A 25,585-nucleotide genomic window follows, 5' to 3' on the forward strand; every position below is an offset into this window, starting at 1 on the left:
CACTAGTAATCATGGGAAAACTCCTCTCCCCTCCCTTCATCATCCTATTGGTGATTTGGGTGAGCCTAAGCCTCTGCGGGTGTATCATCGTCGAGATAAATCTTCACACGCTCAGCCATCCACCCTTCCACTCACTTTGGATGTTGGCTCAGGTGATTCTCCTACCTCGAGTTTAGATATTCCCATTGCCTTGCGCAAAGGGTCATGATCTTGTACTCAACACCCTATTAGTAATTTCGTTTCATATAATCATCTTTTACCATCTTTTCAGTCGTTTGTAGCTTCCCTTTCATCACAGCCTATTCCTCGATCTCTCTCACATGCTCTTCAAAGTCCTGACTGAACGAAGGTGATGATAGAAGAAATGTCTACTCTTGAGAAGAATCATACTTGGGACCTTATGCCACTTCCTTTAGGCCATAAACCTGCTGGCTGTCGATGAGTTTATACGATCAAGTTTCTTCCAGACGGCTCCATTGATCGCTATAAAGCCCATCTTGTTGCTAAGGGTTACACAAAAACTCATGATGTGGATTACTTCGAGACATTTTCTCCGGTGGCTAAGCTTAATTCGATTCGTGTTGTGATCTCCTTGGCCGTTAATTTATCATGGCCCTTGTTTCAGCTTGATGTTAAGAATGCATTTCTCCATGGGGACCTTGCAGAGGAAGTTTACATGCATCAACCTCCTGACTTTTTGCTTCTCACAACCCTGCACTTGTATGCCGGTTGAAGAAGGCTCTTCGTGGACTCAAACAATCCCCACGTGCATGGTTCGAAAATTTTAGTCAGGCTCTCTTGGAGTTCGGCTTTGTTCGTAGTCATGCCGATCACTCTCTTTATATGTCGTCGATCGACGGGCATCATGGTTCTCATTGTCTATGTGGATGATATTGTTCTGTCCGGTGGTGATTCTGTTGGAATGAGGGAGATGAAAGATTTTTGAAGACTAAGTTTGAGATCAAAGATCTTGGTCCTCTTCGCTACTTCCTCGGAATTGAAGTTGGTCGCTCATCATCCAGATTAGTCTTGTCACAACGAAAATATGCCATCGATCTTCTCATGGAGACCGGCATGTTAGAGTGCAAGCCTGCTACCACTCCCATGGATACTTCACAGAAGCTTCAACCATATGATGGTGCTCTCCTTACTGATCCCGAGATGTATCGACGACTTGTAGGCTGGCTTATTTACCTGACTATTACTCACCCAGATCTCTCATTTGTGGTGGGAGTTGTTAGCCAATTCATGCAAGCTCCCCGTACTTCCCATCTCACGACTATTTACCGCATACTTTGGTATCTAAAATTAGCCCCGGGTCTTGGCCTCCACTTTCAGTCTCATGATCATCTTCATCTTTCTGGCTATTCTGATGCTGATTGTGCAGGTAGTACTTTTGATCGCCGCTCTACATCCGGCTTATGTACCTTCCTAGGTGGCAATCTTATAACATAGAAAAGCAAAAAGCAGCCAGTTGTTGCCCAGTCCTCAGCTGAAGCAAAATATCGTGCTACGGCTCATGCGACATGTGAACTCGTGTGGCTTCGCAACCTTCTTGAAGAACTTGGCTATCCTCCTTCGGATCCTGTTCCTCTTCACTGTGACAACCAAGCGGCCATCCATATTGCTCGTAACCCAGTTTTCCACGAGCGAACCAAGCATATTGAGGTCGTCCGTCACTTTATTCGGGAGAAAGTAGCTTCTAAGGAAATCGTCACTCCTTTTGTTTGATCTGGGGATCAACTTGTTGATGTTCTTATAAAGTCCTTGAGTCGAGATGCTCTTCATCGTGTTCATGACAAGTTGGGCATGATCAACATCTATGCTCCAACTTGAGGGGGAGTATAGAGAATGCTAGTGTATTGTGTATGTGGTTAGTGGCCCTTTTAGTGTAAGTGCATGTGCACACTTCCCTCCTCCTGCGGTGTACTATATGCTTTATTATAATAAAACATTATGTGTTAGGGCAAGCAAGCCTAACAAAACATCTCTCGCAAACTCTCCTCCTCTCTCAATATTCTCCTCTTTTCTTCACATTATTATCATCAAATCATTCTCTACTCTAGCATGGGTACACATGCAGAAAGAAAGGTTAGTGTGGGCACTTACAACAAGTTGAAGCATAAAAAATTGGCCCGTACAAGATCTTGAAGCAGATTAATGATAACACCTATTGCATTGAGCTATCACCTGGAGTGAAAACTTCTAATGTGTTCAATGTTGTTGATCTTACATCATATAAGGCAGCACATAGCGGATCAGACCAGTGTTCAAAATATTGGTATCATCTTGCGTATCACATCCTTGAGATACATATGCATATTGGTTATCGCATGGGATATATCGTCTGTATTAGGTAATTTATTGCACTTTTTGGGAAACATGGGGAAACATTGGGAAAATGGTTGAACTTTTCAATGAAACTTCAGGGATTGTTAAAAAAGACCTTAATACACACTTTTAAATCATAACATCTAAAAAAGAAGTGCACATATTAGGTTTCCTTTGTATATGGTCCTAAGCTATGTGTTGTCTGGCTAAATTAATACAACTATAGTAAAAATTGAGTGCATAACACTTAGAGTGTATGAGATGACCTTTTCATCAAACACTCCTAAATACTTCGAAATTAGTCTCAATTGATAGTTGGTTGAAGGAAAATTTTGAAATTTTTTTTTTTTAATTTTATTGTTGGTTAAAAAATTATTTTTATTTTTCAAAAATTGTCAAGGACTTAGTACATCAACCCTCATACATGCTTGATTTCATGTTTGGAGTACAACATTGCAAGCAATTTGGGAGAAATTGAGGAAATTTCGAATTTTCCCCAAAATTTCCCAAATGAGACCACCTACACTCAAATTTCGAAATTAGAGTGTATGTGATGATCATTTCATCAAACACTCCTAAATACTTTGAAACTAGTCTCAATTGATAGCTGGTTGAAGGAAATTTTTTAAAAAAAATAAGAAAAAATGGAGAACATAAAGAACCAATGGATATCAAAATCAAAGCTCCAACTCCATTATTTTTCATGTAAAACATGAAGAACCAATGGGTTTATAACCATTTGACAATGATTTAACATAATTTCAACCAAAAAAAAAGGATCGAAAGTTGAAAATGCTCACTGGATCGAACATGTGGGATATATCGGCACTACCTGTGCGTTTCGTATCACACAGGTGGGATATGAGATATATCGTGGGATATATCGGCCAATATTGTCAACATTTAAAACACTGGATCAGACTCGAGGTCAAGTCCTTCCCAACTCAGGGAGGATGATGAGGATATGGACGACCTAATGTTGACAGTTTGGGTAGTTTTACTTAACAAGGAGTTTTAGGATGGATTAGAGGATGGGAAGGGGGCCGAATGTCTTCCATAATGGGCCAAACCCATAGACCCATAAATGGACAACACATTATGGCACCCGTGGTACATTTTTGGGTCTACAAAAGTGTCTTTTATGGTATTTTCCCTAAGTTACGATTTTTTGCTTTATTTTTGGACGAATTTTAGTTATTTTGCTTTGATTATGTCTCACTTAAATAGGGGAATTTTAGTTTTTTCCCTTTAAAATAAGATAATAGGGTTGAGATTAGTTTTAGGGCTTTTCTTTTGTTTCCTTTCATATAAAACTCAATAACAAAAATTGTCCAACGGCTTTTGGGGGGCATTTTCTTATCTTTTTTACAAGCCTTGGCTAGGGTTTGTGCAATTTCATATTTGCACACATGGGGCATATGATCCAGGTCATCAAACTGGTGTGAGCTTCAATTATTCATTGGGTTTTTTCATTTTCCCCTTTCGTTTCTAGTAAAAGAATCTCTATCTTGCATTGGGTGTGTTTGGGCATGATATGGTCCTAGGTTTTGAAACAACTGCATGTGGTTGACAATTCTCATTCATTTGCTACACCACTTGACATGTAGATTCTCCTATTAATCTTAATCATAAATTGAGCCAAAGTGGGGGAGAGTTATTACAAAATAAGTAGATGTACACTTGGAGACAGTTGAAAGGATCTTGAGGTATTTGAAGACATCTTTTGGAAAAGGTCTCTTATTTGCGAATCATTGTCATCTTCACATTGAAGTTGAAATAGATTGGCAAGTGATGTAGATGATTGAAAGTCGACTATAAGATATTGTACTTTTGTGGGAGGAAACTTGGTTACTTGAAGAAGCAAGAAACAAACTGTTGTGGCTAAGTCTAGTATTGAAGTATAGGGCAATAGTACATGGTGTAGTAGAGTTATTATGGGTGAAAATTCCGTTACGAGACTTGAGAATTAAGGTTAATTCTCCTATGAAGCTATTTTGCAATAACAAGGCAGCCATCAGCATTGCCCAAAACCTTGTCCAGCCTATATGTACCAAACACACTGAAGTTAATAGGCACTTCATCTGTGAGCAAGTTATTTCTCAAGATCTGTCTACCATTCATGAGCATTGAGAATTAACTTGCAAATATTCTAATTAAGGGTGTTGTTAAGAAAAAAGAAGAATATGTTCTTATCAAGCTTGGGATCATCGATATGTATGCCAATCTTGAGGGGGAGTGTTGAGATATAAGATTTTGAGAGTTTATATGTGATTTCATTTTATTTTATTTTAAAATTTATTTATTTATTTATTTTTTTTAATTATTATTTGGGTTGGGGGGTGAATAGGAATATGCTAAAAGCCTTAATGCGTTTCTTTTCCCCATCTTTCTTTCATTTCTCCTCCTCCTTGCTATATTCTTCCTCAACTTCTACTAGTATTGTCATATAATATTTATATATACAATGGGGTTTAGGTATGAGCAACGGAGTATCCACACCCATCAAAATTATTAAATGGGCTTAAATTAATACCCATACCTGCACCCAAAGTTTTCTATATTGTTATTGCGTAATATATCGCACCCTTGGGATACGGATACCCATTCGTTATTGCATGGGATATATCGGTTCTGTTGTGTAATGTACCGCTATTATTTGGAAACATGGGGAAATTTAGTCAAATTTTACAACGAAACTTCAGGCATTGTTAAAAAAAGACATCAATACACACTTAGAAATCAAAACATCACAAAAAACAAGGGCATATAATAGGTTTCCTTTGTATATGGTTTTGATCTATGTGTTGTCTGACTAAACTAGTGCAAGCATGTTCGAAATTAATTCATATAAATGTAAGAAGACATGTATGAAAACACAAACAATACATTCAAAAGCAAAAGAAGTAGAAAACTAGAAATATACCTGTGGATGATGTGTGTGGCTGTGGCTTAGACCCACGAAGAGTTGCACATACATTATGAGTGGAATTTTGAAGGAAAAAACTCTGAAATGGGGGCTAATTGACCATTGATCAAACGAATTTTGAAAAAAAAAACATATTTTTTACATTCTTTAATTAATTTATTTTTTTTTTCGAAAAAGAATCATAGGATCATGTTACATACATGTTTGATTCCGTGTTTGGACTGTAAGATTGCAACTGATTTGGGAGAAATTGGAATTTTTTTTTTATTTTCCCCCAATTTTTCATAAATCAGCCCATCTCCTCAAAATCTCGAAATTGAAGCTCCAAATCCATGATTTTTCATGCATAACATGAAGAATCATGAATTTCTAATCATTTGACACTGATTTCACATGATTTTACAGTAAAAAAATAGATCAAAACTAAAAAATGCTCACTGAATCGAAACGGCCCCAAATCGGCTTGGATCTTGATTCCAACTTGAAATATGTCTTTTTCTTTGAAGGGATTCAAGAGGAAGGATTGAAATCCACAATAGATCTAGTTAGAAGTGGAGAGGAATCTAGAAAAAGAGATTTAGAATGGTTTTTTCATTTGAATTTTCTAAAGAAAGCCCTGAACTTCCCATGTTTCTGTGTTATATCAGTCAATATCAACCAATATCGTTGATATCGAGAATTTTATAAAAGGAACTGGTCGTGATATGTTGCGATATATGTGATATTATGTGATACATTGCAATATCATGTGACATCTTTTGTGATACAAAGAATTTCAAATACTACATTAGGGTTTCGTATCGCCTAATGTTTTCCGTATCATTATTGCGTAATGTATCGCACCCTTTGGATACGGATACATATCAATTATCACAAGGGATTATATCAGTTGTATCAAAGCATATCGTTGTTGTTCGGAAACATGGGGAAATTGGTCAAATTTTTCAATGAAACTTCAGGGATTGTTAAAAAAGGCATCAATACAAACTAAAAAATCAAGACATCACAAAAAACAAGTGCACATAATAGGTTTCCTTTGTACAGGGTCCTAATCTATGGACTATCTACTGAACTGATGCATGTATATTCAAAGTTAATTTATATAATTAACCAATGTAAAAAAACATGGAAATAGAATCAATAAATTCAAAAGCAAAAAAAGAAGTAGAAAACTAGAAATATACTTGTGAATGATGTGTGTGGTTGTGGCTTAGACCCACATAGAGCTGTGCATAAAATAGGATTGGAATTTTGAAAAAAAAAACTTTGAAATGGGGTTCAATTGACCACTGATTGAAGTGGAATTCTGAAGAAAAAAAAAATTTCTTTTATTTTTTATTAAAATTATTTATTTTTTTCAAAAAATAACCAAATTACCAAGAATCACTAAATCACATTATATACATGTTTGATTTCTTGTTTGGACAGTAAGATTGCAATGATTTGGGAGAAATTGAGGAAATTTTGATTTTTTTTTTCCAATTTTCCACAAATCGGCCCATCTCCCCAAAATCTAAAAAACAAAACTCCCAATCTTATGATTTTTCATGGATAACATGAAGAATCATGGATTCCTAACTATTTGATACTGATTTCACATGATTTTACAAAAAAAAAAGGGATCAAAACTAAAAAATACTATTCGGATCGAAAACGGCCCCAAATTGGCTTGGATCTTGATTCCAACCCGAAATTTGTGTTTTTCTTTAAAGGAATTCAAGAGGAAGGTTCAAAATCCACAATATATCTAGTTAAAAGTGGAGAGAAATCTAGAAAAAGAGATTTAGAATGGATTTTTTCAAATTTTCTGAAGAAAGCCTTGGACTTCCCATGTTTCTTTGCGATATCGGTCAATATCGACTGATATTGTCAATATTGAAAATTTTATAAAAGGGATTGGTCGCAATATTTCGCGATATTATGCGATACATTGCGATATCATGAGATATCTTTTGTGATACAAAGAATTTTAGATACTACCTTGGGGTTTTGTATCACTCGGGTGGGATACATCGGCCGTTATTGCTGATACTAAAAACATTGATATCGCTCAAGTGGGATACAAGATATATCTTGGGATATATCGGACGATATCATTAATACTGAAAACATTGCCCACACCCACACCATTTACCTATACCCATACCCAACCCATGTTCGGCCAGGTTAGGTAGCCATTGGGTCTACCCAACCCATTGCCACCCCTAAAGAGTGGTGATTGGTGTGTACCAATGAAATTATAGGATAACTATAAGATCATCCATGCTTCATGGAACAAAATGTTGGCCAATCAAGGAATAACATGTTCTTAGGATGAGTGCAACTGAAATGAGGATGTTGAGATGGATGAGCGTAGATTTGAGGAAGGATAGAATTAGAAATGAATGCATTAGAGGAAACTTAGCAGCAACACCAATATGTAATAAGATGAGGAATGTAGACTTACATAAGGAATGTAGACGTAGATGGTTTGTTCATGTGCAACAGAGACCAAGAACAATGCTTATTAGGAGAGAGTTGGTTCAAGTAGACGGTTTATAAAGAGCAAGGAAAGGCCCAAAATGACATCATTGGAAGTAGTAAGAAAAGACTTTATAACTTATGGTCTAACTGAAGTTATGGCCCTTGATAGAGTGGAATGGTGGAGAAGGATTCATGTAGCCGACCCCAATTAGTTGGGATAAGGCTTGGATGATGATGATGAGGAGAGTGGTGATCATCAATCTTGGTCGTGTATAATTCCCATTGGGATTTGTGCCCTCAAATCACCATTGGTGCCTTTATCCCGCCATTTTTAGATGAGAAAAAATTAATAGTGCAGAAAATACCTCATCTTTCGTCAAACATGCTCAATCAAACAAACCAAGTCAGATTATTAAAAATACTTCCAAAGGCTTTGATGAGCCATAGTGTCCCTGTCAACGGCTTTTAGTAGGCCTGGGTAAGTCATTGACAACCTTTAATAGGCCTGACTGGATCAATGACTGCTTCTAGTGGGCCCGGATATGTTGTCAGCAACTTTTGGTGGACCCACCTGAATCTTTGATAGCTTCCGGATGCCTGTGGTCGCTGCCAGCTTCTGGTGAGTTGACTAGGTCAGCAACAGCTATTGGTGAGCTCTATTGGATAGTCAGTGGTGCCAGGTGGCCTGTTGGATCACCGACAACTATTGGTTGGCCTAGTTTGCTTTCGGCAGGCCAACTAGATTGAAGATGGGTACCAGTGGTGATGGGCTTGGTTGAGCTACCAGTAATGATAAAAGGAAAAAAGGAAGCAAAAACGAAGAAAGAGACCTCCGCCCCAGGAGAGGAGACAAAAATGGAGAGAGCATATCATGTCTCCCCTCTTCTTCCTTTGTTTATAAGCCTTTTAATATTATCATTTGCAATTGTTTAGCACTTATCCCCATCCTCATCACATCTCTAAAGGATAACAAATGGCAAGGTACACCACAGGTGTACCAATGTAAGCACACACGCACACATGGCTATATATATATATATATATATATATATATATATATATAGATATTACATACACACCCACACCCCACACACATACACCCACCCCACATGGGCACTTGAACCATGATCTCAATGTTGAAACAACGTCTATATACCATGGAGCCAGACCCACGCACACATGGTTACATTTTATTACAAATTGCATGGAAAGATAAAATGGTTGCTATACAAATTAAATCACCGATCAACCAAAAAGTATCTTTTATGAATACTAATGAGAGGAAAGAAACATTAGATAGATGGCTTTCCACTTAGTGGATTCAAGCAATTAGTTGATTCACAAGTATCTGGCACACTTTAATGATGTATCATGGTTCTGTTATTTGTGGCTTTAGAAGAAGCCATTGGGTTAAATTGAAATGATAAGTTCATAGCATTTATCTGTTCATGTGGAAAGATGATACAGTCTAAAAGAGTAAGATTAGATTAAATATGGAAAATAAAACAAAATTAGTTGGGATAAGGCTGAGATGATGATGATGATGATTGAAATAACCAACCATTCAACATGGTAGTAAAAATTAAAAAACACAAATCAACCTGTTCAATCGCCTTATCTTTTCTAATTTTCTTCTTTGCAAATCCCATAAAAGAAGACAATGAATCATCAAGGTCTGCAAACAAAATAGCGAGAATGAAGAAACCACTAGAGAATTCTATCTGTCTAGAATGTTATGATAATTAATGCAGATTAAAATACCTTTACTTTCGGATAAAACAAGCAAGAACATCAAAGATGCAAGCACTAGAGTGTGGTTTTCAGAGAAAATCAATTGAAGTATTCCTTTCCTGCACAAGAAGGGACTCTTTGTAATAGCAAATAATCTAAAGATAACACATATGACTTATATAATCAACAATGAAATTTAGAAGCAGAAAACTTCTGCATACAGTGGAAGAGATTACCATTTCTTAAATTGTGGCCAATATCGTACGGGTCCACACTCCATCTATAGTTCACCACGATCCTCCTTAGACGTGGCACTCACGTACAACTATTCTAACCAACCAAATTATGGAGCACATTTCGGATGGAACACATCTAAAAAATTGCACTGGTCGACCAATCCAAATCATCCAATTGTTGGTTATTAAATGGGTTTAAAAGTAAAGTAGTGACAGGTTCAAATTCCAAGGGCAATGGCTACTATCATTTACTCAGTGTTATTTTTATTTTATGTTTCGTCCACAATTGTGCCAGCCAGTGTTTTAAATATCGACGATATTGGCCGATATATCCCACGATATATCTTGTATCCCACCTATGCAATACGAAACTCGCAAGTAGTGCGATATATCTCACATGTTCGATTCAGTAAGCATTTTCGATTTTTGATCCTTTTTTTTCCCCAGTAAATCATGTTAAATCATCGTCAAATTGTTACAAATACACGATTTTTCATGTTTTGCATGAAAAAACATGGATTGGGAGCTTCAATTTTGAGATTTGGAGGAGATGGGCCGAGTTGCGGAAAGTTGAAAAAACCAAAATTTCCCACTTGCTCGCAAATTGGTTGCAATCCTTGTGTCCAAACATAAAATTAAACATGTATGTAACCTAATATAGTGATTCTTCTTTTGCTTTTGAATGTATTGGTTTTGTTTCCACACATCTTATATTTATAAATTATATGAATGAACTTTGAATACACTTGCATCAATTTAGTTAGACAACGTATAGATTGGGACCCCATACAAAGAAAACCTATTATGTGCACTTATTTTTTTTTGTAATGTTTTGATTTATTAGTGTGCGGATGTGTTTTTTAACAATCACTGAAGTTTCATTGAAAAACTCAACTAATTTCCCTATGTTCCCAACAACAATAATACATTACGCGATACAACAGAAATATCCCATGCGATAACCGATACGTATCTGTATCCCAAAGGTGCAATACGTAACGCGATACCGATATTTTGAACACTAGTCCAGCGATGGCAAGTCTAGATTGTCGTACAAATATGCATGTGCATGGTGGAAGCAGTGTTCGAGTTGTCGGTATCGCTGCAAGTTTCACCGGCCGGAGATAAAGATGATATCGTTATCGCCGATAACCAAAATGTGGGGGAAAAGGGGAAACATGGGGAAAATAATGGAATTTTTTAGTGAAACTTCAGGACATGCCTAAATACATATATTTGCATATTTAGGAATTAAAAAATTGCAAAAAGAACGCATCATATAATAAGTTTTCATTTAATTGGGTAAAAAAAGCATGCATTGCCATAAGAAATCACTCCAATAGTAACCAAAATGAATTTATATAATACAAATGCAGCTAACGTACAATAATTATGTGGACCACTAGAAGAATCTAGAAGTTTTGACTAGTTTCTTTTAGTTTGGCCCATCTTATGACTGTATGATCCTGATTTTTCATAAACCCAATCATCATGGTGGGGTTCACTTGATAAGTAAATAGTGCACTCAGGCCACAAAAAATACAATCACATGTAAACCTCTTATTCAAGTGCGGGCTCATGAAATGGTTGGGCCTTCCTGATTATGAGATGTCCTAATTTCATGACAGGATGATCCTTTCGAACATAAGGCGGGGAAAGGGCTTTACTAATTCTTAGTTTAAACCCTTAATATGCCCCGCTCTACGAGGTCGTATTGATTAGTTGAAAGGCCTGAAAGAGAACATAAAAAAGAAGTGCTTTGAATCATTTCTATTTGACTCAGACCTGTTCTGAAAAAGTCGAGGTATTTCGAATTGTTTGTTGACACGTGTATCCATGAAAACACGAAGGTGGGGCCATGTGCAACCGTTGTAAAAATAAGCTTATTCTACAAATGTTATGGAGGATTCTCGAGTAATTTGGCCACGTAGAAATGGCATTCCTGACATCTATAAACTCAGATTAAACATTGTCTAAGAAATATCCTAACCTCTAACAGAAATAAGCCATTTTGATATTTTTCATCTTAACCTTTCATTCATTGTCCAATAATCTAACAGTTAGATAACTATATAAAAGTAGTTTTTTTAATGGTGGGTATTCAATGATCACTGTTTCTCGTGATGTGTCCCACCCGAGATATGGTCCCAAACATTAAACACATCCAAATCTTAGATAGACCAGACCATAGGAAACAATGGTGATTGAACGCTCACCACTAAGAACTTCCTAGGGCCCACCGTAATGTTTATTTGCCATCCAACCTGTTGATAAGGTCAATTAGACTTGGATGGAGGGAAAATACAAAGATCGGCTTGCTACAAAACATTTGTGGCCCACAAAATGTTTTTAATGGTCATTCACCAATGTTTCCAATGGTGTGGTCCACATTCACCTGAGATTTGGATCTGATTAGTATTTTGGATCGCATAGTAAAATGAGTTTTAAAAATGGTAGAACGATGTTGATATACAAAAAATTCATCAAGGTGGACCCCACATAGTAAGGGTAACACACACACTAAGGTGTTAGCCGAGAAACACCTAATCCACTGAAAGCAGATTGCGTACTAAGTAACTCAGTATGCTTTTTTCATATTGAGTAAACTCTTTTGGGTCCACCTTGGATGTACGTAGCTTATCCACACCTTCCATCCATTTTTTCTGCTCATTTTAGGGGTTGGGCGCAAAATCGAAGCGTAAACAAAGCTTAAGTGGACCACACTACAACAAACAATGGGGTTAATGATGTCCAATGTTGAAACCTTCCTAGGGCCCATAGTGATGTTTATTTGTCATCCAACCCATTAATAAGGTTAAAAAGATACAAATGAAGGGAAGAAATAAATATCAGCCTCATCCAAAACTTCTGTGGGCCCCAAAAAGTTTTCAACGGAATACGTTCAATTCATACTGTTTCCTATAGTGTAGTTCACATGAGCTTTGGATATTCTTGAATTTTAGAACCATGCCCTAAAATGATCTAGAAAAATGGATGGACGGTGTGGATGTGACACATACATCATGGTGAGCCCCACAAAGTCTACTCAATACACTAAGCATATTGCGTACGAATCCGAGCTCCCAATGATAAGCGGAGCAGATTGGGTACTTCCCCGCCAGGACCTAGCTAGAGACAAATAGACCTGTCAAGAGCTCTGTGGGACCTACAATGGTGTATTTGTTTAATCCACGCCGTCCATCCACTTTTAAAGACCATTTTATGGCATACGACCAAAAATGAGACAGATTGAAGTACAAAGTGGACCACACCAAAGGAAGCAATGAGGATTGAAAGCTTACCGTTGAAAACTTTTTAGGAGCCACAAAAGTTTTGGATCAAGTTGGTAGTTATGTTTCCCCTTCATACAAGAGGTCTCTATGACCTTATGAACAGGTTTGATGGAAAATAAACATCTTGGTGGGCCCCCAAGAAGTTTTCAACGCTAGAAGTTCAATCCCCACTGCTTCATATGGTGTGGTCCACTTGATCCTTCGATTTGCCTCCTTTTGGGGCTCATGGCATAAAATGATCTGTCAAAATAGATGGACGATGTGGATAAAACATATAGATTGCGATGGGCATCACAGAGCCCTTGACATGACCGTCCGTCTCTAGTTAGGTCCTGGAGGGAGTAGTACCCAATCCATGCCTCGTAACAAGGGTTAAAAATAGAAACCCTCCCCCTTTTCCTTTTCAACCCAAAAATCCCTCTCCCTCAAACCCTAAAATTCAAAATTTCTTCCATAAGAAAATAGATCCCCGAATTTTTGTAGCCCTAAAAGCACGTTTCGAAGCTCACAACACTGATTCTTTCCGGAGAAGTCACCATGGAAGCATTTTTTGACAGATTTTTTTTTTTTGTTTGATTCGTACCTTTGAAGAACGGTTGCCGATCTGCAATCCAACGACTGTCAAGGCAATGGAATTTTCTTTCTCAAACAAATCTGAGAGGGAAAAAAAAAAGTTTTTCTATATTTTACATTCGATTTCGACGATTTTGTCATTAGGAATAGGGAATTATCGGTGATTTTTTGGAAATATCAAAAAAAAATGATAATATCGGCGAGATTTTGGCGATTTTCAGAAGAGAGATGAAAAAAGGGGTTATAGGTTTCGATTACCTAGCGATACTGACATTATCGGCGACAATTTGATAATGTCACCAATAATTTAAACGCTGGGTGGAAGACTCACCACCATTTTTAAAATAATGGCGAACTGTCACTGGGGTTAGCCCAAACCTAAATATAGGTGGAGATTTGATCGCCACACACATCCCTCCACACAATTTACACACAACACACATGCCTACGTGGTACACGTGTAGGATGTCCAAGACACCCATAAGGTGGAATCATTGAGTGACTAGACATCAGGTCAATCCACTTACCAGGTGGGCCACCCTTGTGCGAGAACAAATAGACCATTTAGAAATACTTGTAGGAAAATCAGGCCAACACACTCATCAGGCCGGCCACCCTTTGCATGGGAAGAATTTTGTGTGGTCTGCTAGTCCACATGCGCTTTACACGCAATCAGGCACATGTGTGGTCTGCTAGTCTACATGCGCTTTACACGCAATCAGGCACATGCATAGGAACTCCATGCATAAGGTGGACTCCATGAGGTTGGTCCATTCATCATGTGGGCCATCCTTGTAAAACAGTGGATGGTTTTAAAGAACTTGCCAACAGTCCATATTCAATTAATGGATTGATCTGGACTTGAGTGTTATCCGCATGGTGGATCCCAACTATCAGATGTCCTACAAATGCCAAATCAGCACAAATGTGTGCCTATAAAGAGTGTGTGAGAGATAATTCTATTGTGGCTAGCAGACTTTAGTTGAATGTGGAATGTTATTGTACCTCTCTTCTTAACTCTCTAACTGCAATACAGAAAAAAAGAAAAAAGAAAAAAAAGAAGGATTTACCATGCCCCAAAAATCTTCCAGAATAGAAGTTCCTGTCCTTCAATGCAAGTTTAGTCCTAATGAGGAGATCTAGAACATACTATATTAATTATAAGGCTAAAAAGATGCGGTGGGATTGATAACTGCATTATACTGCATTGACTTTCCATAAAATAAATTTTCAAGCATTAACATCCAAACAACTATAAGAAAAAACAGAGATTGTCATTAAAAAAAATAAAAAAATCCTCCATTAATTGACCATGGCACTATGATTAATCAACAATTTTGGAAAAAGAAAATGCTTATACTTTTAAGTGCTACATCTGATGCCAAGAAAAGCAACTGAGAAGATTTTTAGTTTTGAAAAGAGAGACAGAAATCGCAGAGGTCAGAAACTATTCACCCACTCCAAGAGAAAAGGCTAAGCATGAATCAAATCATTTTCAGGCAGGTGATTAATGTAAGTCGGATTTGGATTCAAGGAATTCAACAAGAAGAAACAATGAGGGTCAGAGGGATGGACCGGAACAAGTAATTTACAAACCTCAAGATAAGTGTCAAGCAACTTCCATATAAGCTCAAGATGGATTGGAAGAACAAGACTGGATCCCAGTAAAATTTGGAGGATGTGCTCGTGATGAGAAATGATGATCTATGAGAAAACAGCTCACACATCCAATGTTCAGATTGAAAGATGAACATCGAGATTTTCCTCAAGACTTAAACAACACATCTTACAATGTTAGTGTTAAGAGATGTGGAGTATGGCCCACCCAGCTTTTGTTTTTAGTCGTTCTCTCAAGTTATTAGTTGTTTAAGAGGGTATGGGACATGTTGGGTATATTTGCTTTTGTTATTAAGGGCAGTTTTGTCATTTTTACTTTCTATTAATGAATATAAGGGGAGTGGGTGTGGATGTCTAACCTTAACTCTCTTTCTTTCTTCTCCCAACTTTCTCCTCTTTTTCTCTTTCTTCTCTTCTACTTTCACTCTTTTAATCTACAAAACTAAATGGTAGTGGAGCGAATTTGCTCTTGATATCCATCTTCCACTCTTCTATCAGCATTTTCATCTTGGTCTTTCTCATCTCTTTTGTGCTGAAACTTTTTTTTAAAACCTAGGCTTCTTCATGTTCTTTTTTAATGTGTTGGGGTAATGTCCCATGCGGGAGAAGGTGAATGAGGTTTACATGATCATCACCTCTAGTGTGGTAATTTGAAGCGTGTAGGCTGGTCTCTCGTTGGATGCTGTTAGAAAACAACTTTAGTGGCCCGTGGGTCTTCTTTGGAGCCGTTTAGTAGCTAAGTAGTTTATGAAACATTTTAAGGCCCAAGATACATGAAATCAAGAATTGACATTAAAGTGTATTGTTTTCCTCTAAGTTTTGAAGAAAAGGGAAGCTGGACCCCTTTTAGGGTTTAAACCTTGAGTTTTTCTATCCTTTTCTATGATTAGTCATCATCCTTCTTCTACTGATTTTATCTGAAACTTTTATTGCTTAGTTTCTTGTGACCATCCATGTGCTTTGCGTATAGAGTGGACATACGGTCTAACCATGACCATCCATGTGTTTTATGTGACCATCATGTGACCTCACATATTGACTTGACGGCATATGGCATGGCCCTTGATACAGTGGAATGGTGGGAAAGGATTCGTGTAGCCAATCCCAATTAGTTCGGATAAGGCTTAGATGATGATGATGATAATCTAGGATAAGGCTTAGATGATAATGATGTTGATGATAATCTGGGATAAGGCTTAGATGATGATGATGATGATGATAATCTATGTGGTCTATGTAGAGTGCGGATTGTAATAAGATGCTATTCCTCTAGGCTGCTTGTGGGTTTTGTCGTCCATGAACCCGGTTTGTCAAATGTTATTTCAAGAAGGTGAGTGTCAGGGATTCTGGTAATTTTGTAATGAATAAATATGGAGTCTAACTTTTGCCCCATAAACAGAGATCAAGATAAATGCAAATCCATGTGCTTTGGCCCAAAAATCTGGTTGATCCCATCAGGCACTTTAATGTAGGGGCATTTTCACACTAGGCTCGAGTAGGGTGGCCTGTGGGATGTAAGGGTACACTCGGGGTGGGCAGCTCGTGTGAGGTGGGTGGCTTGTGTGAGGCGGGTACTCGTGTGATGCGACACCCATGTGAAGTGGGGCCGGTTCGGTCGAGGTCCTAACCCATGGGATATGGGGCCTGGGCTATAAGATAAAGGGATTAATTTGCCATGCTCTATCAATTCAAGCTTTTAGAGCAAGTAGTTAATTGTCCTGCATCAAAATGGTATCAGAGCGGGAGGTCTCGCGTTCGAGATTCCTCACCGGGGGTGATTAATGCGGGGGCATTTTCACACAGGGCTCAAGTGGGGTGGCCCATGGGATGTAGGGGCACACTCGGGATGGGCGGCTCGTGTGAGGCGGTACCCATGTGAAATGGGGCCCACAAGGGGGGTTCGGCCGAGGTCCTAACCCATGGAATGTGAGGCCTAGGCTATAAGATAAAGGAATTAATTTGCCATGTTCTATCAGTTCGAGCTTTTAGAGCAAGTGGTTAATTGTATCCAATGTACATGTTTGGCCTACCCGATGACCGAACCGGCCTTATTGAGAGAGAGCTCAATTACATTCAATGTGGTTTCTATCTGGCGAAAGTCATGGATCTCACACATGCAACACACTAGAACATGCTGGGCACTTGCATTTGGCATTTGCAGAATGCATCTTCAAGTAGCATTCTTCAATACTCAGGAAAATATCACCATATCAATGGAAAGAAAAAGAACAAAAAGAGATATTACAAAACTAAAATCTTGAAATTCAAAACAACGTGTAAATTGAACCATAAAAGGATAGTATATATTGGCAATGTTTTAATTATCATTATTGCGGAATGTATCACACCATTGGGATACAAATAAATATCGATTATCGCATGGGATATATCGGTTGTATCACATAATGTATCGCTGTTGTTGGGAAACATGGGAAATTGGTCGAATGTTTCAATGAAACTTTAGGGATTGTTGAAAAAGACATCAATACACACTTAGAAATCAAAACATTACAAAAAAAAGAGAAAAGAAGTGCACATAATAGGGGTTTCCTTTGTATGGGGTTTTAATATCTGTGATTTCCAATTGAATTGATGGAAGTATCTTCAAAGTCTATTAATATAATTTATAAATGTTATAAGACATGTATTGAAACACAAGCAATACATTCAAAAGCAAAAGAAGAATCACTAGATCTGGTTACATACATGTTTAATTTTATGTTTGGATACAAAGATTGCAACTGACCCATCTCTCCCAAATCTCAAAATCGAAGTTCCAAATCCATAATTTTTCATGGAAAATATGAAGAATCATATATTTGTAACCATTTGACACTGCTTTAACGTGATTTACAACAAAAACATGTATCAAAAAATCAAAATGCTCACTGGATCGAATAGGTGGGATATATCGGCACTACCTGTGTGTTTCATATTGCACAAGTGGGATACAAGATATATCGTGGGATATATCGATTGATATCGTCGATAGTTAAAACACTGCATATTGGTAGCAACTAGAAAGAAAAGTAAACAGCCAGACCACACCTTCCCCCCACCTAAGACTAATCACACTTAACAGCTAAACCACACCTTCCCCCCACCCAAGACTAATCACACTTCTTTCCTTCATTCCTTATAAAAGCTTGACAAATCCTTCAACTTTCCATATAGTTATTGAGGATATTGAGATATATGAACACAAATCCACGCCGATGTTCGAAGAATCGGTATCGCTACAAATTTCACTGGTTGGGAATACATAAACAATATAGATGTCGCCGATTTCTGGAAATGCGGGGAAACGTGGGGAAAACAATGGAATTTTTCAATGGAACTTCAAGAGAAGCTAAAATACACATATTTGCATATCTAGGAATTTTTAAAAAAAAAATACAAAAAGAATGCATACATAATAAGTTTCCACCTAATGGGGCCTAAAAGTATGTGTTGTCGAAAGAAATAGTCCAATAGTAACACAACAATCATTTAAATCTCATTAAACCAATTAATAAGCAAGCAAACATGCATAATGCATTCAAAGATTATACATCCATGCATAAATAAGCATATAAATGCAATATACATGCATGATGATCCAACCATCAATCCATCCATCCCATTCATCCCTTTCATCCAACCATCATCTACCCATCCAACCATCCATCCATCCCATCCCATCCAATCATCCATCCATCCATCCATGCAAGCATCCAACCCTCCCATCCATCCAAACAATTTTTAATAAATAGATTTTTGGTGATATTAATACATTGGCGATATTATCGAAATATTGCTGATACACTGGCGATACAAGTGACACCTGGAATTTATTATTTACATACTTGAAAATATTGGCAATACATTGGCGATATCGATGCATTGGCAATAGAAGCAGTGTTGTCAAAATCCAACGATTTACGATTTGAGTCTAATCTATACCACCTTTGAATCCCTTTTTATATGAATCCTACGATTTTATTATTTGAATCTTACGATTTACGATTCAAATCCCGAATTACGACTCAAATTATATTTATTTATTTTCTTCTATTTTAAGCTTCACTTGGTTTTGATTTTATGTTTTTAAATTGGTGGGGGCTTTAAGAATCATTAGAAAAATTCTTTCAAAAAAAAAAAAGAGGAAGAGGAAAAACAAGAAGAAGGATCGTTTAGAAAAGGTAAATTATTTTATTTTGTTAGGAACCACAAAATTAAGTCGAGCAAGGAGGGAGAGGAGCTCTTCAGCTTCACTATCCGAGAGATTCCTCCTACAGGGGGGCATCCAAGCCATAATATGTCAAACCTAAGAAAAGCAATCAATCAACTTCATATCCTGTGAAATTGAAAGTGTAGCCAGGTAATGCAGGGGCATTTCACATGGGGCTTGAGTGGGGTGGCCTATGTGAAGCAGGGGCACACTCGGGGTGGGTGGCCCATGTGGGGTGGGTGACTGGTGTAAGGCGGTACCTATGTGAAGTGGGGCCCACAAGGGGGGTTTGGCAGAGGGCCTGACCTGGGCTATGAGATAAAGGGATTGATTCGCCAAGCTCTATCAGTTCGAGCTTTTAGAGCAAGTGGTTAGTTGTCTTACTTCGAAAGTGGGAATGGTTGTTTTCTTCTTCAAAATTGAGTTTTCTCTCTCATTCTTCATGCAAAGTGAAGGTGGGTTTCGAAGTGATTTGAAAAGTGGATTGGTGTGAAGCCTTTATTCATCAACAGAAGTGCGAGGCTTCCATCTATCCTCCGTATTCTCATCTTTCTCCATCCAAAAAAGGTATTTCTTCAAGTTCTCATCTTTCCTTCTTCCCCATTCTCCAAAACCTATCAAAATCCCTTTCCTTTCTTCCTCTCTACATCCCCCATATAAACCCTATCCTTGAAAACCCAAACCCTAGCCAACCCTAGCCAACCCAACCCAACCCATACATGTGACCGTACGGCCACACGTGTGAAGCCCCATGGTTGTACAGACCACCTTTCTTCCCCCTTGATTCCTCCTTGCTCCCACATCAAAACCCCTTTAATCCTTTCCCTTAATTAAAATCCCAAACCTTCAACCACTCAAATCCCTAATTCCCTCCAATTAATACCCAAAGCCCCAAAATCCCTTCACCAATTAGACAATCTAAGCCCTAAATTCACTTTTCCCCATATCCCCTATACCCTAGGTTAACCTAAAACCCAATTGAGCCAACCCTAGATTGTATTAGCTTCCCCCTTAAAAATTAAACCAATTCCTATGCTAATTGGATGTTCCTACATCCATAAGATCCTTTCCTTTAGTGTTTAATGATCATGCATCCCGTAGTTTGATATATGTGGCCCGAACCTCTTATAGTTAAATGCTTGAATTTTGATGTGTGTGACTAATTAGCATGATTTGTGAATTTTAATTATTTAGAACTTGTTGATCGCTCTCACTTGATTATCTAGCTACGTGCATGCATCCTACATCACCAAGAAAGGGAAATCTCATTCCATAGGGTGTCCATTGCAGCAAGAGTCCTTCCAAAATCTAATTCACGTGCCATTCCCAATAGCAAAGGAAACACTGTCCTTAAACTTGACTCTCAAGGAAGAAATTGACTTCCATATATGAGAGACCCAAGACAACAAAGACTCCTTTACCTCCCATTCCCCTTCTTTTAGACCATACTTGCTAGCTATGATCTTATGCCATAAGTGATCCTCTTCCATCCCAAATCTCAATAACCATTTGCCGATAAGGGCCAAGCTCATGATGGACAAATTACGAATTCCTACACCGCCTTGTGAATGGGGTTTACAAACCTCCTCCCATTTTAAGAGATGAAACTTGTTTATATTATCCAAACCCTTCCAAAGAAAGTTTCTTTTCTTTTAAGCTTGTCTAGTCTTTCCCAAATAGATTAAGGCGGCATATTAGAGAATGCAGTTTTTATAAGCGTCAGACAACCACCTAATGAAAGTTTCTGGCTTTTCCATTTGGACAACTTTCCTTCGCTACACTCAATAACCCTATCCCATAGATGTTTAGGAGGCTTCCCGATGCATAAGGGAAGCCCCAAATACGTAGACTGAAATGATCCAATCCTGTTCCAAAAGTAGAAGCAAGATTCCCAATCTCCTCAGCAGTGAGATGAATCGCCAGCATCTCGCTCTTTCCCGTGTTTATCTTCAACCCAGAAACCACCTCGAAACACACTACGAATTTGCGAAGATTAGAAACTTCCAAGGGATTAGCTTCGCAGAATATGATCTTAACGTCTACAAACTAGAGATGCAATGTCAAAAAAGATGAGTTATCCAGCCTAAATCCCCTAATGAGACTAGCCTCTTGACCTTTGGATAACATTAGACTGAAGGCTTCTGCTATCACTAGAAAAAGATAGGGAGACGGTGGATCCCCTTGACAAAGCCCTCTAGACAACCTGAAGAACTCTTTCGGGGATCCATTCACAAGCACTGAAAATGAAGGCGACCTAACACAACTGGATCCACCTTCTTCATTTGAGACCACACCCCAACCTTCCCAACATGTAGTTAAGAACTCCCACTCCACATGGTCATAGGCCTTCTCAATGTCCAACTTGCAAACAACCCATGGAAGCTTCTATTTAAATTTAGAATCTATGCACTCATGGGCTATGAGGGCACTATTTAGAATCGGCCTTCCCACCACAAAAGCTCCTTGGGTTTCTAATATCACTCCTCCCAGCACTTGTCAAAAATGAGTTGCAAGAATCTTTGCTAGAATCTTGTACGGACTCCCTATCCGACTTTTTGGCTCCTTCAATCTTAGGGATAACAACTATAAAGATGCTCCTAACTCCAGAGAAAGCCGTTCATCTTCGAAAATTCTTAGACGAACGCGACTGCATCCAAACGCACCACCTTCCAAAAAACTTGGAAGAAAGCAAGAGGGAAGCCATCTAGACCGGGAGCCTTATCCCCACCCATGCTATCAATCGCCTCCTTAACCTCATCCTCCAAAACAGGCTTTTCCAAGCACACCACTCCCTCTTCCAAGTGACTCCCAAAATGAAGATCATCTAACCTTGGGTAGTTCCAGTGCTCTCTCGACAATAGCTAATTGTAGTACCCCACCATCACCTCACAAATAAGAGATTAAATGATATATCTTCTCTTCAATGTTAAATCATAGAGCCTTTTTTTTTTTTAATGATTTCTTACTTCTTAACTGGTCGGAATACCAAATCGATGTATGATTTTTCTGAAATGTTTTTATGGATGGTTATGATCATGTTGACTTATATGTATTGTCGAATGATGATTAAGAATCAAAATATCTTTTTTTGTCGGTCTATAGAATCAAATGCCGCTTTTCCAATGTGATTCTACATTCAAGAAATGTAAAAAGAACATAATGTTTTTTAAGGAAAAATTCTTTAAAGACAAATATATATATATATATACACACACACACGCACAAAAACAAGGATAAGAATCCTTTAACACTATCATGACATGGTATTACTTGGTGCATATTGATGGGAAAAGGATGATTGTTAAGTTTTTTAATTTTTTCTATGATTTATCTATATTTTTCATATTTTTAAGAAAATAATAAAAATCTTACAATTTACAATACGATTTGCTATTCGATATGATTCAACCCCTATTATGATTCGTGATACGATAACAATTTTGATAATATTGGATACAAGCAACACTTGGAATTTACACAGTCGAAATATTGGCAATACATTGGCAATACATAGCGACATATCATCGATACCTGGAATTTTTTATACTATCAGTGTTATCGCTATCGCTGAGCTGGAGATACGAATAATATCGGGGATATTGTCATAATATCGGGGATACTCTGAACAATGATTCACACCAATGAGTGCATGAAAGAAAAAAGTTTCTAAATGGAGTTATCTAACCGTAACTGCAATTCACTTGTCATCAAAACAGTCGATTTTCCTATACTATTAAGCTAAGTTTGTGTATGCTTTGGAAGCATATATAGGCAGTATTGCTTCTTGCTTAGACAACAAGCATGTTTGTGCAGATCTAAAAGATAGCAAAGTCCAGGAAGCGGATGGAGAAAAAAAAGAGTCCTAGCGAGGAATAGACACTTGTTCATAAGACAGAAACCAGAACTATAACTCGATGCCTATAAGGAACAGATAATGCTATACACACCTTTTACTTTGTATATCATCCATCCAAAGGTTGCCAGAATGGGAACTAAATAAGTTATGCTCCCACAAATGCCTGGATGGACACTTCATGTCACCTTTTTCCGTTACTTCAGAGTCAGGGGCAGACGTGGCCATCAGATGGGCTTTGAATTCATTTAAAAGCTCAAGAAATGATTCAGCAGAATCTGTTTTACTGATTGTACCCCCATCCCTCATGCTAGAGTCAGTATATGGAAAAAGAACAGCAGCTGCCACAGAGTTAACCAGTTCTTTCCCATCAATAACTTGAAGAAGTCGAGAAACTATATACAGAGAGGTGACAGCAGACATTGGTGAGCCCTGAAATAGCAAACCAAATGTCAAACAATCCTTTCGAAGGAACTTCCTAAATACTGAGTATGAAGATGATCCGCGTGTAACTGGCCTGCTATAGGTGCCCAGAAGCAGGAGGAAATGTGATTATGATGCATGCTTCAATAACACAAATCGCCATCTCCACCATACGGTTTGCAAACATGAATGGTAATAAGGTTCACTGATTTGGTGGGAGAACACATGGATGCAATGTTGACCGACAACCATGAAGCTTGGACAACTCCAACCACCTGATTATTGTGATTTTTGCTCTTTGAATGTGGAACATTGTTCAATTTTTCAGTTAGCAATCCATTTTCAGACCATAATTAGGAAAACAACATAAAGAAAAAATATATATGGTGGTCATGGTACAGGAAATGTTTGCATTTAATTTGGTTTTGATCATTAAAAAGACAGTCAGATATTTGGTAAAAAACCGAGTAAGAAAATGGCTATACATGCACATATATGTGTGGATATATTGTATGTAAATGAGATGAACATTCAAAAATTGAAGTAAAATGGATAGATGTCTATATTTGCATGAGTAATAATGTACACAAGTGATCAAATGGTGGGTTAATATCATTCTTTGCCTCTACCAAATCCTTCATTTTCAAGTAATCCTCACATAAACGATCTTTCTCAACTATAAGTTTTCACCTTCTACTCAATTCTATCAATGGATGGCAACTAATTATCTCCGTTTTCAAATTGGCCTCAAAAGTTTTTTTTTATGGGAATAAAATGTGTTTTTTTGTAAGTGTTTAATTCTGTTTCACAAAACAAAAAAACTTCTGAAAGTTAAGAGTTTTTTGCAAATCTTCCAAAAGTTACGGAGTTCTAAAAGTTTAACTAATTATACAAGTTTTTTCCAATAATATGGAGTTTAAAACAGAGTTTTGCTAACTATGTTTCAGACCACTTATCAGATGGCTTCCGCAGTCCAATCACCTTGCTTAGTGGGATATGGCCCATTCACATGGTAGCCCACCAAATCAACAGTCCTACTTAGCATACATAAGTGCACAATAGAGATGTTCTGGTGCCCTGCCAAAGGTATCCAGTGAAAAGCCAATGGAGGAAAGTTTTTAGACAGGAAACTCTTACAGTGGTCTGGTAAGGCTGCAATAATGGCAGCAGTAGAGGTAAAATCAATAAGCTAAGCAGATTGTGGGTCATCAATCTACTCAAATGAGGCTTGCCAACACGGAGTATGTCCTTGCAGTAGTAGAGATCATCTATGAATTTATCGGCTTCCGCAAGTAAATCCATCCTCATTGTATGAGTGTAATTATCTCTGAATGAAGCAAACCAGTTGCACCATCATAAAAATAGCCAAAAGCCTAGCACAGGTGATATCAAATATTTACATCCAACACTAGATATATTTCTCTACAAAAGAAAATGGAATCATACTTGGTAGTATTGACAAGGACATCTAGATGGAAGCAGAGCTCTCTCAAGTTCAGAACCAAGTCTGAGAAATAATCTGATGCTGGAGGCCTTGTTATGAATGCATAGACCATTTCATCGCTAACTGCATAACCAAAAGGACACTGTCGCAAGATACCAAAAGAAGGGGTTTTTATCTCCAATGTTTTCATATCCCTTTTCAGATGAAAAGAGAGACAAAGTTTCAGCATCATACCGTTGTATATGCTGAGAGTCAAGGCACGAACTGCTATCTGAATCATTTTTTCTTCATGCCGAGAAAATTTAAGGGCCTCAGTGTACAATGGAAATGACACTATTGCATCCTGTAGATGGAAACATGACATGAACTTGTGAAGCCTTACACCGGGCGTCGGTACTCAAATGACGCAAATGCCCAAAAAGAAAAGAAAAGAAAACTTTGTACTCTCAAGAAGATGCTATGTAAAGCCCATATTTGAGGTTCAA

At 37.8% G+C, this 25,585-nt stretch overlaps 1 protein-coding gene across 3 annotated transcripts in view; it reads right to left on the reverse strand.

Annotated features, from left to right (window-relative positions):
• LOC131252378 (protein TRANSPARENT TESTA 9-like) overlaps positions 1 to 25,585 on the reverse strand; it is a 79,360-nt gene that overhangs the window by 27,614 nt on the left and 26,161 nt on the right. For all 3 annotated transcript variants that reach the window (XM_058253071.1, XM_058253073.1, XM_058253072.1), the window contains exons 7-13: positions 25,335 to 25,443; positions 25,103 to 25,223; positions 24,794 to 24,983; positions 23,328 to 23,665; positions 15,150 to 15,257; positions 9,482 to 9,570; positions 9,322 to 9,395 (exon numbers count right to left, since the gene is read on the reverse strand). In XM_058253071.1, the coding sequence (XP_058109054.1) occupies positions 9,322 to 9,395; positions 9,482 to 9,570; positions 15,150 to 15,257; positions 23,328 to 23,665; positions 24,794 to 24,983; positions 25,103 to 25,223; positions 25,335 to 25,443 (1,029 nt within the window). The remainder of the gene's footprint in view (positions 1 to 9,321; positions 9,396 to 9,481; positions 9,571 to 15,149; positions 15,258 to 23,327; positions 23,666 to 24,793; positions 24,984 to 25,102; positions 25,224 to 25,334; positions 25,444 to 25,585) is intronic.

This window comes from Magnolia sinica, chromosome 1, assembly GCF_029962835.1.
Source record: "Magnolia sinica isolate HGM2019 chromosome 1, MsV1, whole genome shotgun sequence".
Classification (NCBI taxonomy): domain Eukaryota; kingdom Viridiplantae; phylum Streptophyta; class Magnoliopsida; order Magnoliales; family Magnoliaceae; genus Magnolia; species Magnolia sinica.